This window comes from Ammospiza caudacuta, chromosome 8, assembly GCF_027887145.1.
Source record: "Ammospiza caudacuta isolate bAmmCau1 chromosome 8, bAmmCau1.pri, whole genome shotgun sequence".
Taxonomy (NCBI): domain Eukaryota; kingdom Metazoa; phylum Chordata; class Aves; order Passeriformes; family Passerellidae; genus Ammospiza; species Ammospiza caudacuta.
Genome location: NC_080600.1, coordinates 20280787 through 20303375, shown reverse-complemented (window position 1 = coordinate 20303375; position 22589 = coordinate 20280787). Strand labels below are relative to the sequence as shown.

The window sequence follows — 22589 nt, the reverse complement described above, 5'->3', positions numbered from 1 at the left end:
CTGCCCACCTGCCTGGGGCTGACCAGCCCTCCATCCTCAGCACTGAATCCTGCTGCAGTTGCAAATTTATTTGTGCGAGGGGAAAAAAAAAAAAAAGAGTTTTATGCTTTGATTAGTTTGCTATAACAGATAATTTAATGCCAAGCTGTGACCAGAGCTTTTTGAATATGTAAATTCTATTGGTGCTGGCCCTGTAGAGTTTTCTGTTTCTTATTTGCAACCACTCCCCCATATTCTGCCTCTCATTTCCAGGCAGCTGTGAAAAGGAGAACAACAAAAACTGTGGTCTGGGTATGTGACAGTAGGGTGTGTGAAGACTTTCTTGGGAAATAAGGAAAAATGAGTAGTCTTGATAAAAGTTTTGAGGGATGCTTTTAAGGAATATGTTCAAAAGCAGCAGGAATATCACCTGGCATCAAAATAGCTACATTTAGGCCTTGCTTCTTATGTAGTTCTGAATAGAACTTGACTGGATGGTGATTGCAGTGGAGCAAGATCTGAGGTGATTCACCAGCACTTTGACTGACACTTGTCAGAGCAGGATTATTTTCAGACTGCAGTCTAAAGGCCATCCTGCCAGGTGTCTCTTGATAGATAATGAATATGTAAATTTCCATTTGTCTGCTTAACACAGTTTATTACCTGGGATATCTGATTAGTTGTGTGAAATACTGCTGCTGTCACGAGGCAATCTACCACATCAGCCAGTTCTATGTATTTCATTCTGTAGCTGCAGCTCTCTAGTACTTGTCCTCGAATAAAATATCACTCAATATCACAGCTGCCACACAAGACTCTGTTTGTCAAAATAGGCGGAAGTTCGTATACTGGATATTAGAAATAATCTTATGACGTTCAATTTAATTTTTTTTTCTGGAAGGAAAATGCTTTGCATGGGTAGCAATACCTATTGATCTCACTGCTGTATTATTCTGCTCTGCAAGCCTAAACTACATGCTGTGCAAATGAAGTGCAGTGTAAAACAGGTCCTCATGGCTCCTCTCCTCTCTGCATGCCTCAGCATCCCTAGAAGTGTCCAAGGCCAGGTTGGTTGGGCCTCTGGGAAACCTGGTCTATGGGTGGTGTCCCTGTCCATGGAAGGGGGACTGGAATGAGGGGATCTTTAATGTCTTTTCCAACCCAAACCATTCTATGATTCTGTGATTCTATTATTTGATATATATGGGGGCATATTTTTTCCTTCTGCCATTGCACTTATTAAACTAAAACTCAACATTATTATCTTTCTAAGACCATCCCCAAATATTTCAGTTTCATCATTATAGAAGCTTCCTCTAGCTGTGGCTGCTGCAGCAAGCTGTAGCAAATGTGGTGCAACAGGCAGGTTCTTATTACTGTATATCTCTGTGTACTTTGGCTCCTGCTTTTATTTTCCTAAACAAAAACTCAGCAGAGTTCCTACAGACAGAGCAAATAGCTGACTCATCTCAGAGCATTGTTCTTTTTACTGGAATACAGTGTGCTGGAAAAATCAATGTGAGAGCTATTGATTTAAGTAGTAATCTGGAGAGGGACTCAGCCAGCCAACCAGATACCAGCTGGGCATGGTGTGCTTCTTAGTGTTATATTACCAAACCTAATGGATGTCAAAGAGGTTTTCCATTTTGCTTTCATAGATATTTCTTTCCTAACCTGCCTCACTAGTGTTGAATTCCATGCTGGTATGTAGCATACAATGTTGCAAAATTCAGTATCTGAAGATTTCATCAAATGACTCAATTTTATTTTCTGTATGTTGTGATTCACCTCTTGTCATAGTTTTTTTCTTTCTTAAGCAGCAATCTTAACTGAGCATTCATCACCTATAGTTCCCCTCTTTGTGCCAGTTTTTCTTCTGTTACTTGTGTGCTTTTATGCCTGAACTTCAAATTTTCTCATCCTTTAAGGTCTTCTTCAAGTGTGAAGGTTGGCTTGAACCTCCCTATGAAAAATACCATAAAAACAACCACAGGAATGTTTTTCAATTTGAATAGTCACCACTTTTGCCTTGGGCGATCTTTTCCAGTCAGTTCTCAATGTGTAAGGCCTTTTTTTTCCTATTTGCTAATCTGCTTCTTGTTCTTCTTCTGTATGACAAAACCAAGAAGAATCCTTTGATCCTTTTCCAAAGTAGATGTTCAGTTGTTTTAGCACAAAGGTCCATCCACCCCTCAAAGCACAAACAGCATCTTTAGAAATGCCTTCATCATTCTGCTTGGTGGGCTAGAGGAGCCCCTGGAAGTCTTGCTGGAGACTCATTTTTTACCCTCACACTTGCCAGAGAAGTCTAAAATGGGATGATAACCCTTCCAGATAGAGAGGGACCAAGTGAAGGCATCTTAGACTGCCAAGGCAGAAGTGCAGGATTGCACTCACCCCAGGTAAAGGTGCTTCCTTGGTGTCTCATTACCACTTAAAAATCAGAAGAGCACCTTTGAGTCTCAGAGCTGCAGCTTTCCCTGCCAGGGCATGCTTCGTGCTCAGGCAGGTTTCCTTTCACCCAGGTAGTCATGTTTGCTTTGGTAGCTCAGCTCATCCTTGGAAGGAAATGCAGAGGGCAGTGGCAGGAAGCAAGGTTTACAAAGAATAACAGGAGACAGCCTGAGCTGTTCCCAAACCTGCATTGCTCCCTGGAGGTCCCAAATCCCACATTATCTCCCAGCTATTGCTATTAATACTAGTGGCTATTTAAACAACCCCTGTGAAGGAAGTGCAGGTTCCCAAGTGATTTGAGGATTTCATTAGCAGTGAGTCTACTGGCCTGGATGTGCTAGAGGGCAGGGAAATAGGAAAACTTCACTCGTCTTAGTTCACTCTGCTAGAGGCTGTTTAGATCAGATCAAGATCCTGCTAACTCCATCAGGCTTTAAAGAGAGTTACTGTACCTGTGTTCACTGGACCACCTTTGCAATGAGGAGACATCAAATCATAATTAAAGTCATTCCCACAGAAGTAAGAGATACATTTTACTGTTTTCTTTCTCAGCCTTTTGGGAAATAAATGCTTTAAATTCCTCTCCTAATGTATTTTTCTTTGCATAAAAACAAAGGTCTTTTCCTGAGCTAGGCCCCAGCTACAAGATTTGAAATGGGATTAAATCAGAGCTCTTATAAATCTAAGGAACATTCAAAGACATTATTTTGGTTTGAGTCATTAAAACAACCAGAACTCACTGGCTTTTCCCAAAGTGTTCAGACCCAGGGATTTGATACATGCATAATTCTAGTACTTACAATGATGGTTGATATTAAATGAGCTCTTTCTAGCTCCTGCCATGAATTTCAGATGCTCTGCTGGTTTAGTGCCTGCTTGTTCTTCTCTCCAAAGGAAACAACATGCAGAATAAATGATTAAAATCATGATGTCCCTCCTGAAATATGTAATTTATTAGAAGCAATTAGTACAGTGTGTGGCCCTCATCCAAATTTGCAACCCCTTAGGCCAGCCTGACGATGTCTGATGCATCTCATTACTTTGTGACTGAAGGTTAACAACAAACATGGGTAGAGTCTGGAGACATTAAAGATTATTGTTAGTATGGTAAGCACTGAGTTTGGAGCCCATGAGAATCATTGTGGAACAAAAATCTCAGGCTAAATTTACTTCAAGTGGCACAAGAATGAAGTTTCTAAGGCTTTAGCAGTCACTACAAAAACTTGTATCTTTTTACATGGCAAACTCTGCAAAGAGCTTCCAGTGTTAACTAAGCACAGTAGTGTAAGAACACAAAACATCCCACTATTCTAGAAACAAAAATACCATGTCTTTTTTTGCTTCTGCTTCATACATGGGCTTAAATTTAATTTTAAGAAATTAATGTTAGCTGTAACATCAGGCATCTTACACAGACTTCTGAACATCAAGTCCAGGCTCACAAATTGAGCTGGAGCCCAGTTAAACTTTTCTTATGTGGGTGAGTCGCTGACTCAGCCTCTCGCATTTTTCCAATTCTCCAATGATGATCCTTTTTCAAAGATGATTGTGCTGCACATCAGTCATGTGGCCAGAACAGGAGATGGAGATGGTTTTCCATTATCCTCTCAGTGCTGAGTGGTACTTTGGACCTCTTTCCTTTTCCAGTAGGCTAAATGGCTGTGATTACTGCTGGGCAGGGGGCAAGGACTACTGCACAAAACCAGGCAATGTCCAGTGGCTGGAGCAATTCCTGAGGTTGATTCTTTCCTCTAACACCTTAGCAGAGCTGCCATGTCCCTGGTGGAACATCTCTTCTTTAGCCTGGTAGTACCAGCTCTCCACCACATTCCTTTTAAGTAGAAAATCTGTCTCAGTAAGTTGTTTCTTGGGTTACAGAAGGCTAAGCTCTGCCTCATTTTTCACGTGCACTGCTCTGGTTTGTTCATGTGTTGTGATGGGACAAAATGCCATCAATGCACTTTATTTCCTGGGTGGAAGGCCCACAACTGTCTGGATCTGCTGAAGAACAGGGAATAGAAGATTTATGCTGCAGTTTTGTATCATTGTGCTTTTTCCTTGTCCCTAACTTGGTCACAAGAGGTGCAGTTCTGTTTCCCAAACTACTTGTTCTACTTGTTCCCATCATTTAAATACTGTTCTTATCCACATCTGTGTCAGTGCCCCTCGATACAGCCACACCGCTTGATGCAGAATGGCCTTGAATGAATTCCCTGGCTATCTTTACCAAGATGTTACCTTCTAGTGCCTGGTCTCTTTCCCCCTCTCTCTACCCTCCTCTCTCCTTCCTCAGGCTTGGACAGTAGGATGATGACAGTAGAAAGTTGAATTAATTAGTGAATCACTGAGTTGGTGACAGGGATACATCAGATTGCTGCCATCTCAAGTTCAGCTGGCTGCCACTGCTGTGGTACTGCCCAACACGTTGGCAGACACTGGTGCTGTCTGTATTTAATTTCCTACCGTTGGCAGCTTTGAATACATTTCATTTCACACAGCTGGCAGCTTCTGCTTCAAAATGGCTCTGGCCTTGGCTGCAACAAATACTGCAGCACCTATAGAGAGACCAAGGTGTCCAGTGGAGACTAAGCTTGACATCTGCTCCAGAGTAAAACTGGGATGTTTGTGTTATAGCCACCATTACCTGGAGTGAGGAGGAAAGGGCTGTGTTGAGCACTAATGTCAGTCCCTAAATTACCACGTGTGGTCCAGCACAGGCCAAATTCTGGGGGAGTATTTCTGCTGGCCACATCTGGCTCAGTGTGAAATCCACATATCTGATATAGTTCCTTCTAATCTTGTGCAATGAATTCTAAAGGGGCCTCCTTCTAAAGGTACAACTTTATTTTTATGATCGAAAATAATCTTAGAAAAGTGCTGTGAAACAGCATTTATGACTTGAAAATAGTGTTATGAAGCATCGTTGTATTAAAGACAAGGCAGTGTAAATATCATACTGTTTCTAAGCAGTAACAGACAACATTAAAAACCTTTTAAAAGCTAGCAACATAAAATACTGTAGAACAAAAATATGGGAGACATAGTACATGTTTTAAAATGTAAAGTAGAAATCCCAGGAAAGGCAGCATGTGTTGTTCTGGTTACTTTTTTTACAAGATGTATTTATAGTGAAATTACGAGGATTTTGGCAGTGTTGAGTTCTGAATTGAAGCAGCTTTTGAAGAAAAGATAATATTTTTATAGGAGAACATGTAAGATTCTTACGAAGTCAGCCATTTGACAGGGCATTAAATTTTATTTCCTTGCTGTATGTTCTATGCTGGAGGTTAACAACCAAGCCACATGGCAGACCCTGACTGCAGCCAGCCCTACTGTAATAAATAATAATTGCCCCTCTGTTTCATCTAAAGCTTTGTAAATCTGGAATTTGATCCCAAGCAAGATGGCAGGATGAAGACCTAGATTGCGCAGTGCTGCTCCTGTTCAGTGTTTGCCGTCTCCCAGGCAGGCAGGGCAGGATTGTGCACGCAGCGAGGGCAAGTGCATCCGTCAGGGCCTCACTCCCCTTGGCTCAGTGGGGAGGACATGCTCCACCTGCAGCACTGCCAGGGCTATGGCTGGGGCCTGGGGGAGCTTGCTCAGGCCATATTGGGGTGTTCTGGAGGTAGGTTCATTGTGTACATACAGAGGTACCTCTCTAAATAGTGTACTTCTAAAAAGTCCCCGCAGTATGCGGGCTGCTGTCTCATGTAATTTACCCTCAAAAAGAAAAGCCTTCCCTGTATTTTGTACCTCACTGCATATTTCTACAGGCCCTCTTTGTCTATTAATGGCTCCTCTCCATGTAGTCAAATTTCAGATATAAAAATCCCCACCCCTCCAAAAGGCAAAGCTTTCAGAAGACAGAATGACTGCAGGCAGGCTCAAGGTTAATAGTGAATTTGTATAGCACGAAAGGCAGCACTGTGCATTGAGCAGTGGCATCAGCCTGACACAGCAAAATCATCCCATGACCTTTCAGCTACGATTCCATCAGCTGTGCTGCTCCTTGTGGGCATGTGCAAGGGGGTGCCGGCTCACAGCAGCCAGCCCAGCTCTCACCACCTGCTCTGCTCCTCCTGGGACCAGGGCAATGATTTCCATGAGAGTGGCTGCTGGCCACAAGCTGCTCTTCCAGGGACAGTAGCTTGCCATTAGCTCTTTGCTTCAGGTTTCACCCTGACCCGAGCCAAGGTCCCAGTAGCACATTAGCTTTGTGACATCTCTGTTTCTGAACAACCTGGTCCTTATTTCTGTGGTTAAGCTAAGAGAAACATAGAGAAACCATGCTTCTGATTTTTAGGGACCATCTGTGCTGGGTTTCTTGTGGTAGGGATTTTTTCTGGGTTTTTAGTATTTGATTTTTTTTTCCCTTTTGAAGTGGATGCCTATTTGAATTTATCAAAACCCAAAAATTTTCTACAGAAGGCCATGTGGTTCTTCTCCCCTCCATAATTTCTCCTTTCCTTCACCCCTTGAGATGCAACATTGCCCAGTATAGCAAGAACACAGAGTTCCCAAAACCATCCTCCAGAGCTTTGGCATGGAGACAAGAACACGAGCAGCCTGAAGATTTCAACCACATCCTTTTAGGCCTGCAGCTAGCACTGAGTGCTCACATGAATTATGTGTGTGACTGTGACCAGAAAAACACAGGAAATACTGCAGCTAGCATATGGATCTACAAAGGGATTCATTTTCCTGTGAGCTGCACAGGCCAGCAGGATGTTGTTTAAAAGCTCTCATCTGATGGAGCTGCTGGTTTCTCTTGAAACGGAAGGAGGGAGGATACTTCAGGCTTTTCAGCTCTCTCACAACCTGAGAACAAGCAGTGTTATTCCACAGATCGTTTATAGCCAGAGGAGATGCTTAGCAGGCTCTGAGCAATTTACAGAGTAACTGTTTCCGACAATACAATTAAAGAGTTGTGGGATCTAGAAGGAAAGCACTCCCCTGAAGTGTTTGCTGTGGCTGTCCCAGCTCAGGGTGCACCTCTGCTGTGTATGCTGGCACACAGCAAGCAGAAAATGCGCACACACATCTGGTAAGCCCTGGGAATGCTGCAGGTTTGTGGGCTACTCCCTGCAGTGGCATCTTTCCAGGTGACAGGGACACAGGGCACACCTGGTGAGGTGCAGGACACCCACAGGCACCTCTCCAGCTCAGCTGGGACTGGGGGCAGCCGTGAGCCCCACGGAAGGAGTGGAAGGGAGAGCAGGGGAAGCACAGACACTGCCAGAGAGCAGCAGGGAGAGGGGCTGCCTCTGCCCCAGCACCAGGTACCCAGGGACTGGCCAGCTCCCACAGGGCCAGAGGGAGGAGGCAGCCTTCTCCTGGCTTTTTCAGCAGTGAGGAGAAATTATGTAAATTCAGCTTTCGATGTCCTCGCAATCTGAAAGTACAGAGGTTTTTTTTAAAAAAAACAGTGGGATTTTTGGCATGCAGGCTCCCTCTGGTGACTCCTAGTGCAGCTCCACTGTTGGATGGAAAGAACAGTTACAAGGAGTGGAATGATATCAAATCTGACTAATTTCAACTTAAAACCTGTGAGATCATTACTACCTTTCACCTGCATTCCAGCAGTGGAATGAGTGATTAGAGCCTGACTTTTATTTCAACTCACTCTTAGCAAGAGCTAAAGTAAGAAGTGTAAAAACTAATTTTTACAGAATCTATGACTGTGATCTGAATGTGTCTAAACCTTTAGAGGAGAGCCTACCTTTTCTATATTTTGTCTATATTTTCCCCAATTAAATTGAGTATACTGAGTCTGTAAAACTAAAATTTGGCTTGTCCCTACCTCTAAACAGACTTACCTTCTGTAGCTGAAATACCGAGCATTGTTTCATGCTGTCTTTAGCATCAGTCTTGTTCATAAGTCTTTGTTGATGTGATTTTCTAGCTGTAAAACTTCCCACTTTTAGCCTCCTAGCTTATTTTAAGATAGTCAGGCTACAGAGTGGCTCCAACTGGACACATGGGCTGGAGAAGCATGTGGTTAATCCTAAAAATGACAGAAGTTGCCTGTGAAAGTGTAAGATGGTTTAATTTAAAGAAGCTGTGTTTAGAAAATGCTACTCACTAACTTTTAAGGCCAGTGAGTTCTAAGACATAGTTTGTGACAGTAGCAGAGCTTTTGACTTCTGTTGTTATGGAGCAGCTGATTAGAGGTTTGAAAATGTGGCCTTTAATTTGGTGGAATTACTGTAATCCTTTGACATAAGGGAACAATTCTGCCAGTGCTATGATTTTGACCTACTCTCAGGCAGACAGCTGCCTGACTGAAAGTGGTGCTGATGTCAAAAGTGAGGGCTTAGCAATTCCAGCAAATGAACACACTGCCCAGTAAGGTTTGGTTTCCAGACAAGTGCTTTTTCAGAGGAGTTTCTGGCTATCTAACAGGCTTCCCAGGACCCTTCAAAGCACAGCACCTTTGAAGGTCTGCCTGCACTGAATTCAAGCACACTTACCAGCAGTTCTAAGCCTGTCTTTTAGCTGTGAAAAATTGGGATGGAAAAGTGTCAGCTGGAAAGCTCTAATCCTCTTCTGACTGCTGGCCCCAGCTGCCTGGTCAGAGCAGCACAGGGGCCGTGAGGAGGAGAGCTTTGCAGTGCTGCCCGGATTCATTACTAACATGGAAGCCACCTCTGCATGTTTTTCTGATCAAGTTTCTGGGGTATTTGACCAAGAGCCATCCTCCACAGAATCAGCTAAGAAATATTTTCTGGTTTTCCAAAGGGTAAAGCCACCCCTTGATGGCTGACTGCAGGAGCTCCTGCTCTTCATGTGAGCTCCAAAGACTGGCTGCCTTCTGCAGTCTGAGGGCTGGCAAGGGAGGGAAGGACCAGCAGAACAAGGTGGTTCCATAGATGGTTCCATACCAGGAGAGGTTGTCTGGGGCAACAGAAACCTCTCTGTTTACTCTTTAGGCCGCTGTACGTGGGAGATGCAGCCCCTTCAGCCATGGCAAAGCTGACCCCTCTCTCCAGTGCAGGTTCTGGCCAGCCTGTGGAGGGCCAACAAAAGCCTTTCTGTGCAAGGAGCTCCTTCACGTGACTCGTAAGGGGCCAGTGCTGCCTCAAGCCATCCTGAGAGGGAAAAATGGAACGTGGAAAGGCAATGTCTCAGAGAACGAACTGGAAAGTAGCCAGGCATTTGGAACATGATTTTTGCTGCTCTCATACAGTCTTCATTGTAATAATTTAACAGTGAGCCTTTTGACTGAAAGTAGCCTCAAATGAGCCTCAAGATTTGTCATTTAAAAGGCTCACCATGACAACTGAGGATGGTATGACTGGAGCTAAGAAAAGAGTTAGCAGCAACCAGCAGACATTTAGAAAATTAGTCATACTTTGTTGCTGGGTTTCTGAATGATCATTCACAAACCTCTATGGGGCCATGGTGACCTGCGGAATATGCTGATGATCTGATCTGCTCCAGATCAGATATGTGACCTACATAAACCCATCATATTTGCCAATGTCTCAGATCATTTGTTTTGGTTTAGTCATGCATATTAGAGAGGAAAAAAAAGTAAATGAACTTGCAAGGCTGAATAATGTCTTGGTCTCATAATCACAACGCATGAGAATTTTTTTCTCCTCATTTTGAGCTGAGATGTAAAATATTACAACACATGGAGGAGGTCTTTTTATTATTTATATATTGCCATAATGCCAGCCTAGTTTAAACTGCCACATTGATGCTCCAGATTCTTTTCATTCTAAATGTCGGAGGTCCCCCATATCTGCTGCTGTTTGAATGTTGATTTACCATTTACATCAATGGTAAATCACAGGGTGACAGCCTGACTTTGCTTTTTCTAGGCTAATCTAAACAGCAGTTTGAGAATATCTAGTGCACCTACTTTCTGTATCAACTCATTTATCTCATATCTCAAACTTTGAAGCCACATAAAACAGTAATTTACAGTATTTTACATAAATTCATTGCAGATAATCAGTAAGCTGGGGTTTTGTCTTATAACTGGAACTTAACATCAATGACGTATGTTGACTCTTCTTTCTTTAACAATAGTAGGAGAAAATCTCATTAATTTCCGGAGGAATGGGACTAAGATCTGTATAATAAAAGACCTGGTTATGCTCAAACTCATTGGCCACAGGACCAAGGGCCACCCTTGCATGTTGGTTATCAAGCTTCTGTGAAACCTTGCTTAACAGAAACTCACAGGCGTGGGTACCACTCAGAGTCCGTTGGGACTGCTGCACAGTGCATCATCTTTCAGTCCTTCTCCACAAAGGACAACCCAAAGTTTAGAAAAGTTTCAAAGGCTGTATCAAGCAGACTGTTCACAGTTACCAACATCTATAAAGCAAAATTTTCCACATCCCTTTATTTTTATTTTGCCTTCCCTCCCTGGTGTTTTTTCTGTTCACTCACTCATACACGGGGGAGTTGCCAAGTCCTGGGACTGTGTGTTTTTTTGTGTTTTATTGCTGTCATGTCATAGGTAACTTTTTGATACTCTTTGAACCGCCAGCAGCTTAGAGACCACCCAAGGGAGTGGCTGCCTTGGGACGCACAACCTGGGCTCTTGTTGCCAGATCTTCTTGGCAGCAGGATTAACCTCTTGCCATAGGTCATCTGGTTTGACTACTGAACGTGAGCACCAGCAGATGAAATAATAGCTGCCTGCTTGTCGGACTGAAGCCATTCTACTGGGTGGGCATGAAGAAGCACAAGGAGAGATGTGTAAAATGCATCTTGTGTTTGCATACAGACATCAGCCATTGTCTGTCTCTCTGTTCATACTCAGTAACATCCACTGATCACTGCACACAACAATTCTTGTCATATCATATTGGGGTTAATGAAGCATCCAGGAACCCACACCAGGAATTCAGTCCATGCCACATAAACCTTGTTCAAACATTCAACAGAAGCTGGTTGTTGCAACAGGGAACTCCCAGCTAGGGTGTAGCAATCCAGCCCAAGGACTGATAGAAAATGTTAGGGAGGAAAGCAACAGTCTTTGCCTCAGCAGGCTGGCAACAAAAATGTTCTCAGTGTGTTTCTGAAATTTCATAACTGAGGATTTTGAGGATTTGGATATAACTATGGAGGCAGATAGTGGTACCTCTCCAGAACTTTAGGAGAAGGAATGAAAATGCTAATCTAAAAGCCTAGCAATCTGAGAAGCAAAGCTGTATCATTTCCTGATTTGAGATGAGTAGAAATGATGCCCATAATATATGATGAAATTCAATTTTCCTTGAAAGCATAAATAGCCACCATTAGTCTGAAATATATTGGAGGGAATCAATGGAGGTAACTCAAGGGGGAAAGTAGTGGCAGGAGAAAAGGTACATTTATAAAGCTAGGAGAAGAAGATGTGGTAGTAGTGAAGACCCCAGAAAAAGGAGAGTTTCAAAGTCTGGATAAATAGTAAAAACTATATGAGACACATTAAGCAAGAAAAAACATGCAAGACTCAAATGACAATTGGATATGGGTATCTAGAGAGGAGTGGAAATCAGAAATGTGTAAACCTAAATATTAGGAAAAAATGACAGTGTTGTTCATGGTAGATGAATGTTTTGGACAGGACTTCACATCAAGAGCTTGATTTTGAGACACCACTTTGAGGTGCTGTCTTAGACTTCCACCAGCTTGCACAGAAGATGCACTCTAGAGTTTTAACTTGGGCAGAAGGGAAAATGACTCTCAGAGAATGGCAAGGAGAAAGGATTACAACAGCAGAAGAACCAGCATGCTGATATCTTTGCCTCTGATATCAGCAGAGGAAGGAGAACCAAGGCAAAAATTGTCAGAGGCAAAGATATCAGCCAGCTGGAAAAGATGGAGAGAGAGGTCACTGGGCACTTGGCCAGAAAGCTGAGACTGGGTCCAAGGGCAACTGGATCAAAGGAAATGGAGGGTGGGCTGACAAGGTGGAACCAGTGAGCATCATTTTTGGTGAGCTGAATGGTAGAAAGAGAAGATGGGGAGGCAAGTAGGGTTAAGGATAGGGTTAATGGTTTTTAAGAGTTACTAATGAAAGCCTAAGCACTGAACTCTGACTTGTATGCAGGTTGAGCTTATCTAAACCACTCAATGAAGTAAAAATGGATTAAAGGTTTCAGGAACTGATTGCACAGATGAAGGAGAGAGATAACAGGTCATTTATGCAAAGAGGAAACAAGAGGAAGCTCAAAATAGGTTTTTGGGAAACTGTAGCATTTTTCTTACTGTTCTGCTCTTGTATGCTCTATATATACCCTCCTGTATTTCAGCTGTTTGAAAAAAAAATTAAAAGTTAAATATATAGTAGGATTTAATTTCTTTCCAGCCAAAGAACCAAATTTTTGATCAAGAAAGTCAAAATGCCTAGGAGATGTGTGTGCAGGGGTAAGTTTTGAGTTTCTCCATGACCAGTAATGACAGCTGTGTTTCTGAAATCTTCTCCAGATGGGGCAGAGAGAAGACAAGACACAAATTTCTTGCATTTGAATAAATTGGGCAGTGTAGCTAGCGTGTACCTGACAGTGAACATTTGAAGATGATGAAACTGGATTTTTCTAAACTTCTATGAAGCATAAAGCGCCAAAAATGGAGGCTAGTGAAGCTGTATTCTGTTGAACTGAAAATCAGAGAGGAAAAGTTTTTAATGATCATTCAGCTTTTGTCAAAGAAGGTTTCTGCCAGGCAGCTGCTCCTGCAGGCTCTGATGGTCCTCAGCTCCTGCTGGAGGTGGGAAGAGCAGGAAGCATTGATGCTTTTCAGAGCTGAGACGGTGTCCTGTGCCTGTCAGAGCTGTATTGTGGTGCTCGCGGCAGGGACAGGCTCTGGACTCTCCCACTGGCACTGACCAGCAGAAGGGAGCACGTTCCATCCCAGGGAGTACCAGGTGTTTCTGGAAACATCTGGCAAACATCTTGTGAAGCCTAGAGAGTCTGTGTTACTCCCGCGGAGCAGGTGCCTAACTGAGCAAGGAAGGCCTTTCTTGTGAAACAGGGTGCATAGGCCTTGGTTTTATTAGCACAGTGTGGTTCTTTAACCTGTCACACCTGCAGGCAGCTGAGTATATTCTTTTAATTGGCAATCAGCACCCCCAGGCACCACAGCCTGAGACAATGATGTGCCCCTGAGGCCCCAAGGGGAGATGAGCCATTTCAGCAGCAGTGCCAGCACCCAGAGGAGCAGCTCTGTGCCTTCCTCTCAGGAATCACATTTTTCTGTTGCAGTTCCACACACTGGGCCACAACTGGGGTGTGATTTCTATCTGAGATTTTGGGGGTCTCATGGGTGTATCTGTCACATACAAGAGATGCTCCAGGTTCACTGACTTTAATCCCATTATTTTCATCCCCTGTGTTTGAGGAATACAAGGCTCACACACATGTATATATATAAATCACAGTGGAGCACATAATTAAGAGTTTGTATGCTTTCCAAAATCAGCACAGAAATATTGATTCAGCCTGGCCCCACGGTTTTAAGTAGTGAAGAGGAATCTTGTTCCTCAAATAAGCCTGACTGGTGCACTTAGACACTTCATCACTTTTCCAGAGAAAGGAGTCATTTGAAGCTCCCAGGCGGATCAATATGTAGCCCATGTAGTTAATGTTAGTACATTGTTATAAACTGTAGGATGCATTTACTGAGTTTTGATTTCATAAAATCATACAGTCATTTACGTTGCAAGGAACCTTGGGAAAGTCCATACTTCAACCAGATACATAAATCAGAAATAGCACCAAGTTTAACAAGGTTGTCCAGTGCTTTATCTAGTTCAGCACTGAAAATCTCATTGAAGAGACAAATCACATTTTCACTGTGAAATCACACCAGTGTTTAAATACACTCACTGGAATAATTTGTTCCTTATATCCAGTCAGAAAATATTATCTTCCAATTCACAACCAGACACCTTCACCCTCTGGGTACCTTTCCTGGGTACAGGCAGGCTGCTGTTAGGTGCCCCAGAGGTGCCCCTGGGCTGATAACAGCAGCTGCTGTTATCTCCTGTAACCGTGGGGCCATCCCTGACATGGAGGAGGCTGCCCGGGAAGAACTGCCAGCTTCCTTTGGCTCTCCACAAGGGCTTTCCATTGCACCCAGCCCAGCCAAAGACCTGTGGTGGATGCTGGATTTAATGACATTAATTTGAGGTGTTTTTTCTGGTTGTTTTGTTGTTGTTGTTGCTTGTTTGGGGTTTGTGTTCTCTGTCTGTTTTGTTGGCATATTTTAAATCAAAACTTGAATTGGGAAAAAAAACCATTATGAGGAAGACACATTGGAAAAACATAATTGAAACATTTAACTGTTAAATGCAAACCAGAATATACCATTACAAAGAATAGTCATTTTTCCTGTTTAGTGGTATGAGCCTATAATATTGCTTTTGATATTCTCATTTTTTCAAAGGAAAATAGAAAACAATTAATTTAGCACTGGCTGAGACGTTTTTATTTTGCTGTTATCCTTTTTGGCCAGGTCTGTTTGCATAATCATTTCAAAGTGATTTGAGTTCTGAAATGCTGAAAATGAGCCTGTTTTATCTGTGCCTTTCACTGCTTTCTGCAAATCTGGAAATGTGTTTTTGATAGAGAGAGGATCAGCTCCAAATCGTAAAACTAAATAGCCCTTCAAACTTTAGGGAATACAAGCTGCCAACCAGACTTCAATCCTGAGTTTGGTAAATGTCAACACCCTTCCTTGGGCAGTGAAGCAGAGTGAAGGAAGAAGTGTTAAATAGGATGGGGAACTGCCTTAATTACTTGAATATTTTTAAATTTTTTTCCAGGAGACATTTAATTCAGGAACACTTGGTTGTTTCAAATCTTGTGACCCTACTTAGCTTTCTAAGCTGGTACTTTGGTTAGATGGAGAGAAGCTAAAAGACAGCTGCTGATAAAGCAGCATGGGTGTGATGTGACTACAAAAATGACACAAAATTGTCCCATTCTCATTCATAATTTAAAAGAATCTAGAATTCTACAAATAATCTTTTAAACAATGACTTCATCTAAAAAGGAATTGCCAGTTCAAATTATATTTGTATATGGCTTCTCAATCTGGTTTGGATTTATGGGTTTGTTTATCAACATCAATTGTATTAAATTACCTGCAGTGAAATATAAGCCCTAATATAAGAGAAAAAACAATTCTTTAGCAGTGTTCAGACAGACCTTGCTCTAAAGCAGCATAAGGATGAGTGTGAAGACATTGTGGGTGCTGGTGAGAAGGGGCAGTGTTTGGTCTGGAAGGGGTTTTGCTGCCAGACATCCCAGGTGAAGAGCAGAGCCCCAGGCAGGGGCTGACACTGAAGCAGGGGCTGGGTCGGGTGCAGAGGGGATTGGGAACCCATGGGGACAGGGGATGGGTGGCACCCTGTGAGCCCCATCCCCAGGAAAGGGCAGAGCAGGGCAGGGCACCCAGTGAGAGAAACGGAACAGCATCAGGACAGTGCAGGCACAGCAATTCAGGGAACTAAGTGCCCACAAATTCCTTGCTTGGAAAAAGGGATGTTGATGGGACTGGGTGACTGCATGGATCAGCATTCACAGTCCTCCCTATTTGCTACTGATACTGTAAAGCTTGTGCAGTTTATGTGGAATCAGTAACTTGATGTTTCTAACTTGGATGTGCTCTTACACACAAACAATTTCTTCTAAAATATCCTGGCTTTGTTTTGCCTTTTTTGCCACATGTAAAATCTTACAGTCTGTATTTCATGCTCATCTTTACATTGTGTTCAATCAGTGAACAGAAATAACCCCCAAACTACAGCATTTTGGTCCTTCTTGGTTACTAGCTGAGAAAGCTGAGGTCACGAGCTGTGTCACTGGTACAAAGATTGGAAATATGAGAAGGAAATATCCTGTCTCATAAATTAGCATTGCCATAGTCGTGGTTGTAAAACCGGCTGAGGTGACCTGAGAAATGAATTTTTATTCAGTCTCTAAAAGAATCTAACCTTTCAGCAAACAATAGATATTGCAAAGATAAATAGATAATAGATATTGCTAAGCAAAGATGCTGAACTGATCCAGAAATGCACTCTGTGGTTAGAGCTTCACCCCACTACCTGCTTGTCACATGGCTCATATTGACAAAGGGCAGGGCACAGCCTGAATAACCCCTCTGGAGCCACCCTGGAGAGCCACTGTCCCAGCCTCTGCTCTTGAGCTGTGCCTGAATGTGCCCCAGTGTGCCAGTGTGCACCTGCCCAGCTCTGGTGCCTCCTGACCACCCTTGGCAGCCACTGTGGGCTGCTGCAATGTTATGTGGCTAGATATGCTTTTAATCCAGGAGTTTGATTGCTGTAACTTAACTATTTTTATTACTCCAAACCATTTTTTGCACTGTAAAAGTCTGCAGCTTTGTGCAGGAAATGTATCTTTTCAAGGCAGTTACCAGCATTTCCTGTCATATATGTTCATATGTTACTGACAGGAATTTCATTACCTCTATGTCAATTCACACTGGTTTATTCCATTGTTTAGATGAGCATCTTATTTTGTAATGCCACACCAAGGCTCAGTTCATTCTGACAACCTGATGTGTGAGACCATCTTGAGGCTTATATATAACTACATGAAGTCTTGTGCACTTACTGGTCAGAGGAGGAAACTTCCAAGGGACACTGTAGCATAAAATGACTGGCAGAGGTGAAGGCTGGCTGCAGAATGGAGTTTATGAAAAAATCATTAAATAAGATCAATAGCTACTTGCCATGCAAAAATCAATGGGTAATGCTCAGTGATGTAATTTCTTTCCATTTCCTACAATTTTCATATTTAATATTGCAATTAAACCACACGGCCAAAAGTCTTCACTCCTACAAAAAAAATACAGTTCCATGGTTTCATCATACCATGCATGACATGCCTTATTTTCTGTCCATAACTTTGCCCTTCTTATCTTTGAAAAGCTCCCTAAAGAAATTATTCCCTCTGGCTCCAGTAATTCCTGACAGAATTGAACAGCAGCTGTTAGATGAGCACTGTGAATTGTGCAAGAAATGGCTCTGTAAGTGCAGAGGAAATAACGGGAGAAAAATTTACCTTAAAAACAAAACATAATTTGGAAACAAATGTCCATTAACCTGTAGTTAGGTGAAATCTTATTTAAAGTGTTTGTCTTGCTAAAGGGTGTTGCTAAAGACCTTGGTAGTAGCTGAGCACCTTCATGTATCACAGTTCTTAATTGAAAATGGCTGGATTATTGCAGGGCACCCTTACAAGAACTGTGGCCTTCGAGCATTAATGTATTTGCTTGGTTTATGTCAGGACAACAGCTTCCCAGGAGCTGTGTGCTGTCATTTGGGTGGAAGCAAAGAGAGAGAGGAGCCCAGGGCCCAGCACAGAGTGATGGGCTCCTGTTAGAAATAGAGCTGGTTGTTGTACAATCATTGCAAGATACTGTTTTCATCTATTTGTAAAGTTGTGGAACTGAAATAACTTATGCTGAGATCTTTTTCAAGTGATATTTGGAAAAAAATCTATCCTGTATTTTGGAGTGGTGTGGATCTAAACAGTGAGGTGTAGGAACTTGCAGATGAAGAGGCGCTGGGGTCAAAGCTCTTGGACTTACACCATCATCAGTTCTTCTTACTCACAATTAGCAGTAATCTGGATCTTGCCCTTACCCCTCAAGGGTGAACCCCTTTTAGAAAAATGTGCAAGTCCTATGACTTGCAGAGTGCACATTGGGGTGTTTGATTATCTAGTGATAATATAAAGCAGCTGGGATGTCGTTTCTCCTCATCACAGAGAGGAAGTGATACAAAAGGGAAGCATTTTTCCTAACAGTTAGAGATGGTTACTAGAACTATGTATGATCTTTAATGAAATAAAAAATATTTTTATGCAATGACAGTAGCGGCATCAGATAATAGCCTAATTCAGGATTATGTTTTGTTCAAATCATGCAGTTTTGATCAGTAGTTATTTTCCCACTTTGTTTGTCATAAACTGGGGGACTCCGAGACTAATCTTGCACATTTGCTTTTTAGGTTTTATGAAAATAACATTTCCTCTCTGGTCTCTCTGCCATCTTTTTGTCTTGATGTTGCTTCCTTTTCCAGCTCAAATTCTATCACACCAAGGCAGAGCTGAGAAGATGGTATTTTCCCATTGATTGAAATCTGTTTTCTTGTACTGAACATGAGACAGGGAAACATCTGTAATTTGATTCATTTTCATAAAGTCTACTTCACTTGTTGGCTGAAACCAGCCAGCAGTACCCACTTCATAACTTCCCTCAAACTAAAAACTTGATATAACCAAAACCAGGATATTTGAACTTCCAAATATCCTGATAGGTATTTACCCTTTTCATCCTGCCCCTCATGGTACTTGGAGGTCAAAAGAACACATTGTCCATGTAAGAAATGATCCAGTGTTGTCACAGAAATGATCCATGTAAGAAATGGTCCAGTGTTGTCAGCTTTGGTGCCAGCAGTCTCCTCTCTGCCAGGACAGTCTCTGTCAGGCTCTCCTTGGCTCAGGACAGCTTTGCAATGGTGCTCAACACAAACATGACCAAGGCTTACCAAGGAAAAAAGAAGCAAATACTGTTCAGAACCTTTATTCAAGGAAGAAAATATCTCTGTTCTAAATACACCATCATGTGACTTGAACTAAGAGGCTTGCTAAAAAAGGAGCAAATATGAGCATTTAACTTGCCCTTATTTTGGTTTTCTGTTCCTTCCTCCACAAAAAAATACCTGATGTCTGCCAAACACCACAATCTTAACCATGACTTCTGTGTTTTCAGGGATCAAGCACCTGAAGAGCCAGAGTGAGTCAGTGTTTCCCGAGGAAGAAGAGGCGCTTGGCGAGCGGGAGGAGGAGTGGGGCCATTAGCCAGCCCATCCCGGAGCCCATCCCGGAGTCCATCCCGGCCCTGCCGTGTCCTGCCCCGGCAGCATCCGGGCCCCGCAGGCCCCGCACACGGGTCCTGCCGCCCTCCTTCCCGGAGACAAAACTGATATTTTAAACTCGGTTTTTTTCTTTTATTTTCTATGACTTAGAAATGTAATTCGCAAATGTGTTAGCTCCCCGAGGTCAGTACTGCCAGAGCTTAACTGCTGCGTGTGAGCTGTATCTAAGGCTTGTTGTAAATAAAAGTGATTTAAAAGGTACAAAATAAATAATACAGTAATTTAGACAAGATTGTCTGTTGTACAGAGGGTTTGTCTTGCTAGGGAAATGTTCATATAAAATGATCCTTTCATTAGGTAAAGGACAGTTTTTACCCTTGTTGGTGGAGTTACTTGCAGTGATGTGGACAGAAAAAAGGTAATGAAGCGAGCAGAGGTGGCTCTGTCCAGAGAATGATGCAAAGACTCTCTGCCCTGTGCTCCCTGGATATGGGACACTGAAATACTTGCTTTGCTTTGTTCTGAGGCTGCCTTGTCTCAGCAGGCAAAACAATTTCTCTCACACAAGATCACTGTTATCTGGGGGCAGTAAAACACCTTTCATGTGGGAGTGAGGAGCACAGGCGTGTGCAAGGCCTAGGAGCTGGGTCCCAGCCCCAGATGAGTCATAGCAAGTGCCACATCCCCCTCTGTCACCTGCAGGCAGGACAGGTCACAGCCTTCCTGCCCCCTGTGCTTGGCTCAGTCTGAGCCAGTGAGGGACAGCACTGCTAGCTGCACAAACTCACCTTGGGAATCAGTCCCAGGGCTTTGGCTGAGGTCAGCATGGTTCATACCATCCTTTTTGTTTTTCAGATCACAAAAACTCTATGGCATAAAATGAAATAAGGTGGAGAAGGAAAAGAATGTTTCTTCAAAGTCACACTTTACAGATTATTTCAATTTTTCAATCAACGGCAGATTTTTAAATAAATTCGCTGTCATTTTGTATTAACTGCTTGATACAAAAGTTTTATCCTCACATTAACATTCCACTGATCCAAGTCTCTTTTAAAGGGCTGAGCTAGCAAAAAACCCCAAACAAAACCAACAAACTAACAAACAAAATAATACTATATATTTAAATATAGGAAAACACAGAGCCTTTTGTGTATGCCTTGCATGGTGATTTCACTGATCTCACAATCTGAGGTCTTCCACAAAGACCTGCTGAGAACAGGATCTGTCAACTAGTGTTTCTTTATATTTTAGAGCCATTTTTTTCCCTCCATCTGTATCTCTGTATCCTGTCCTCTTTGGTTCCGTTTTCTGTAGAAGCACTGCAGTCAGGATCCATTACTGCAGCTCAGCAAGGGTGTGCAAGAAGGACTAAAGAAGGACTCTGCAATTATACACGAGCCACTACAGGACTTACCGGACTGAGAGCTTTTTATGTCCCAAACAACAAAAAGAAGGAAATGACCCTTCAGAAACTGTTTGAATGGCCCCAGTCAGGTCTGGAATGGCAGCAAGAAGAGCTGGGCTCTGGTCCCAGCTTTGCCATGGCTTTGCTTTCACACAGCACCAGGCTCTTCACAAAATTTCTTGTTGCCAGAGTCTGTGTATCAGTCACTGATGTTTAATTTCACACACATCTCTCTGTGCTGCTAGCTAATGGAGCACTTTGGATGTTAATGTCTTTCTGCTGGTTATTGGTACCCACAGGCTGCAGATGAGAACTGTGCAGGACCTGTGAGCAAAGGAAAGCATGGACATGATTTACAGCACTGGAAACCAGGACAAGGTATGCAACACTGTGGAATCTCAGCATTTCAAAGGCAACACCCAAAACATCTGACAGGAGCTTGGAGAATTCACCACTGAACATCCTGTTTCAGGCTCACAGTTGGACTGGAGTTTAATTACACTTTATAAATAATAAGGGGATATAATAATAACCCCTATTTTATATAATAAAAATAACCCCACCAGATTTAGTTTGAACTGTTATTTGACTTTCAGAATGGTGTATGTTGTTTATTCTCCAGGTGCAAAATCAGATCATACTTAAGTAGACATTAAGAGTCAAGATTTAAAATTTCTTTCTAAAGCATTCTGAAGTATGTTTTCTAAAGCATGCTTTCCACTGAAGTCAGAGGAATTTTGCTTGAAAAAGACCATAGATTTTGGCTGAAACATACTTTCCTTTGGGGAAATATGATGTGGAGTGTACAGGAAAGCTTCTATTATCCTGCTATCAATTTAATTACTGGATTTCTTGCTTTTTCTTTTTTAAGATTGCTATAAATTCTGCTAAAGTCTTCAAGAATTTACCCACTATCTTATCATAGTACCATTATTTCTCCCCAGTAATGTAAACTGAAAAATCTCCATTAGTTCTTGCACTGTTGGTGTTATTTTACCAAAAGTATCACATGCAACACTGACTCTGAGGCAGGGCTGCAGGAGAGGTTCTATTGCCTGTGCTTGGGCAAGGGCCTCCCATGGTGCCCAGGGTCCAGGCACTCAGTGAGGAAGGGGCTTCCAGTTCATCTGCACCTCCTGTAGCACCAAGCACCAGGCTGGTGGTGGCTTTCACTCTTTAAAAAAAAGCATTTCATTTACTCCAGAAGGTGAAGCATTGGGGGCTCTCTCCAGAGCTGGCCTGGGTTGGCTGTGATGGTTGGGGAGGGACCCAAGCAGGGCTCCTGCAGGCTGCAGCTCTGCTTCTGTACAGCCGGCACCGTACAACGAAATGTCCTGCTCGGTGCAGGGCTCCCCTCCTCATTTCTTTTCTCTTGAGACAAGTTTTTTTTCATGAGGGACCTTATTCCTGCAGAAAATAAGGCATTGTCTGTCCACTAACCCTGGGGGGACAATGTAAGGGCACATTTAAAACATGCTGTCCCTCAAGCTCCCCTTTCTTCCTCTCCTATTGCATCCATGCTAGTACCCAGGCCCACAGATGTTCTTTTTTCATTCTTTTTATTATTTTTTTCTATAGCAGATCAGCACAAGAGTGAGCTCCAGAAAGAGCCTCAGTTGTTCTGTTGATTCCTGACATGTGCAATTACATTTAACCTTTTCATGCACAGCATTATGCTTGGCAGCTGGGTGGATGCTAAATGCCGTCTGCTTTGCTGCATTCCCTCCTTTATCCTCCACTGAGGATAGCAGCACTTGGAGCAAATCTCAAGCAAGATATCTGTGCACCCTCTGCTAAACCTCAGGCTGTTTCATCAAAGTGGGCTGATGGGGTTTAAACAAGTTCAGTGTCTATATTCTGCTGCAGAGTTTTTGTGGTTTTATTAAATAATCTGGGGGG

General features: G+C 42.7%; 1 protein-coding gene across 1 annotated transcript in view; it reads left to right on the top strand.

Moving 5' to 3' along the window:
- PPP1R1C (protein phosphatase 1 regulatory inhibitor subunit 1C) overlaps positions 1-19444 on the top strand; it is a 41282-nt gene extending 21838 nt beyond the window's left edge. Inside the window, 1 exon segment of the mRNA XM_058809865.1 lies at positions 19180-19444. Coding sequence (XP_058665848.1) covers positions 19180-19268 — 89 coding nt within the window. The 3' untranslated portion in view covers positions 19269-19444.
- Positions 19445-22589: the final 3145 nt, after the last annotated feature.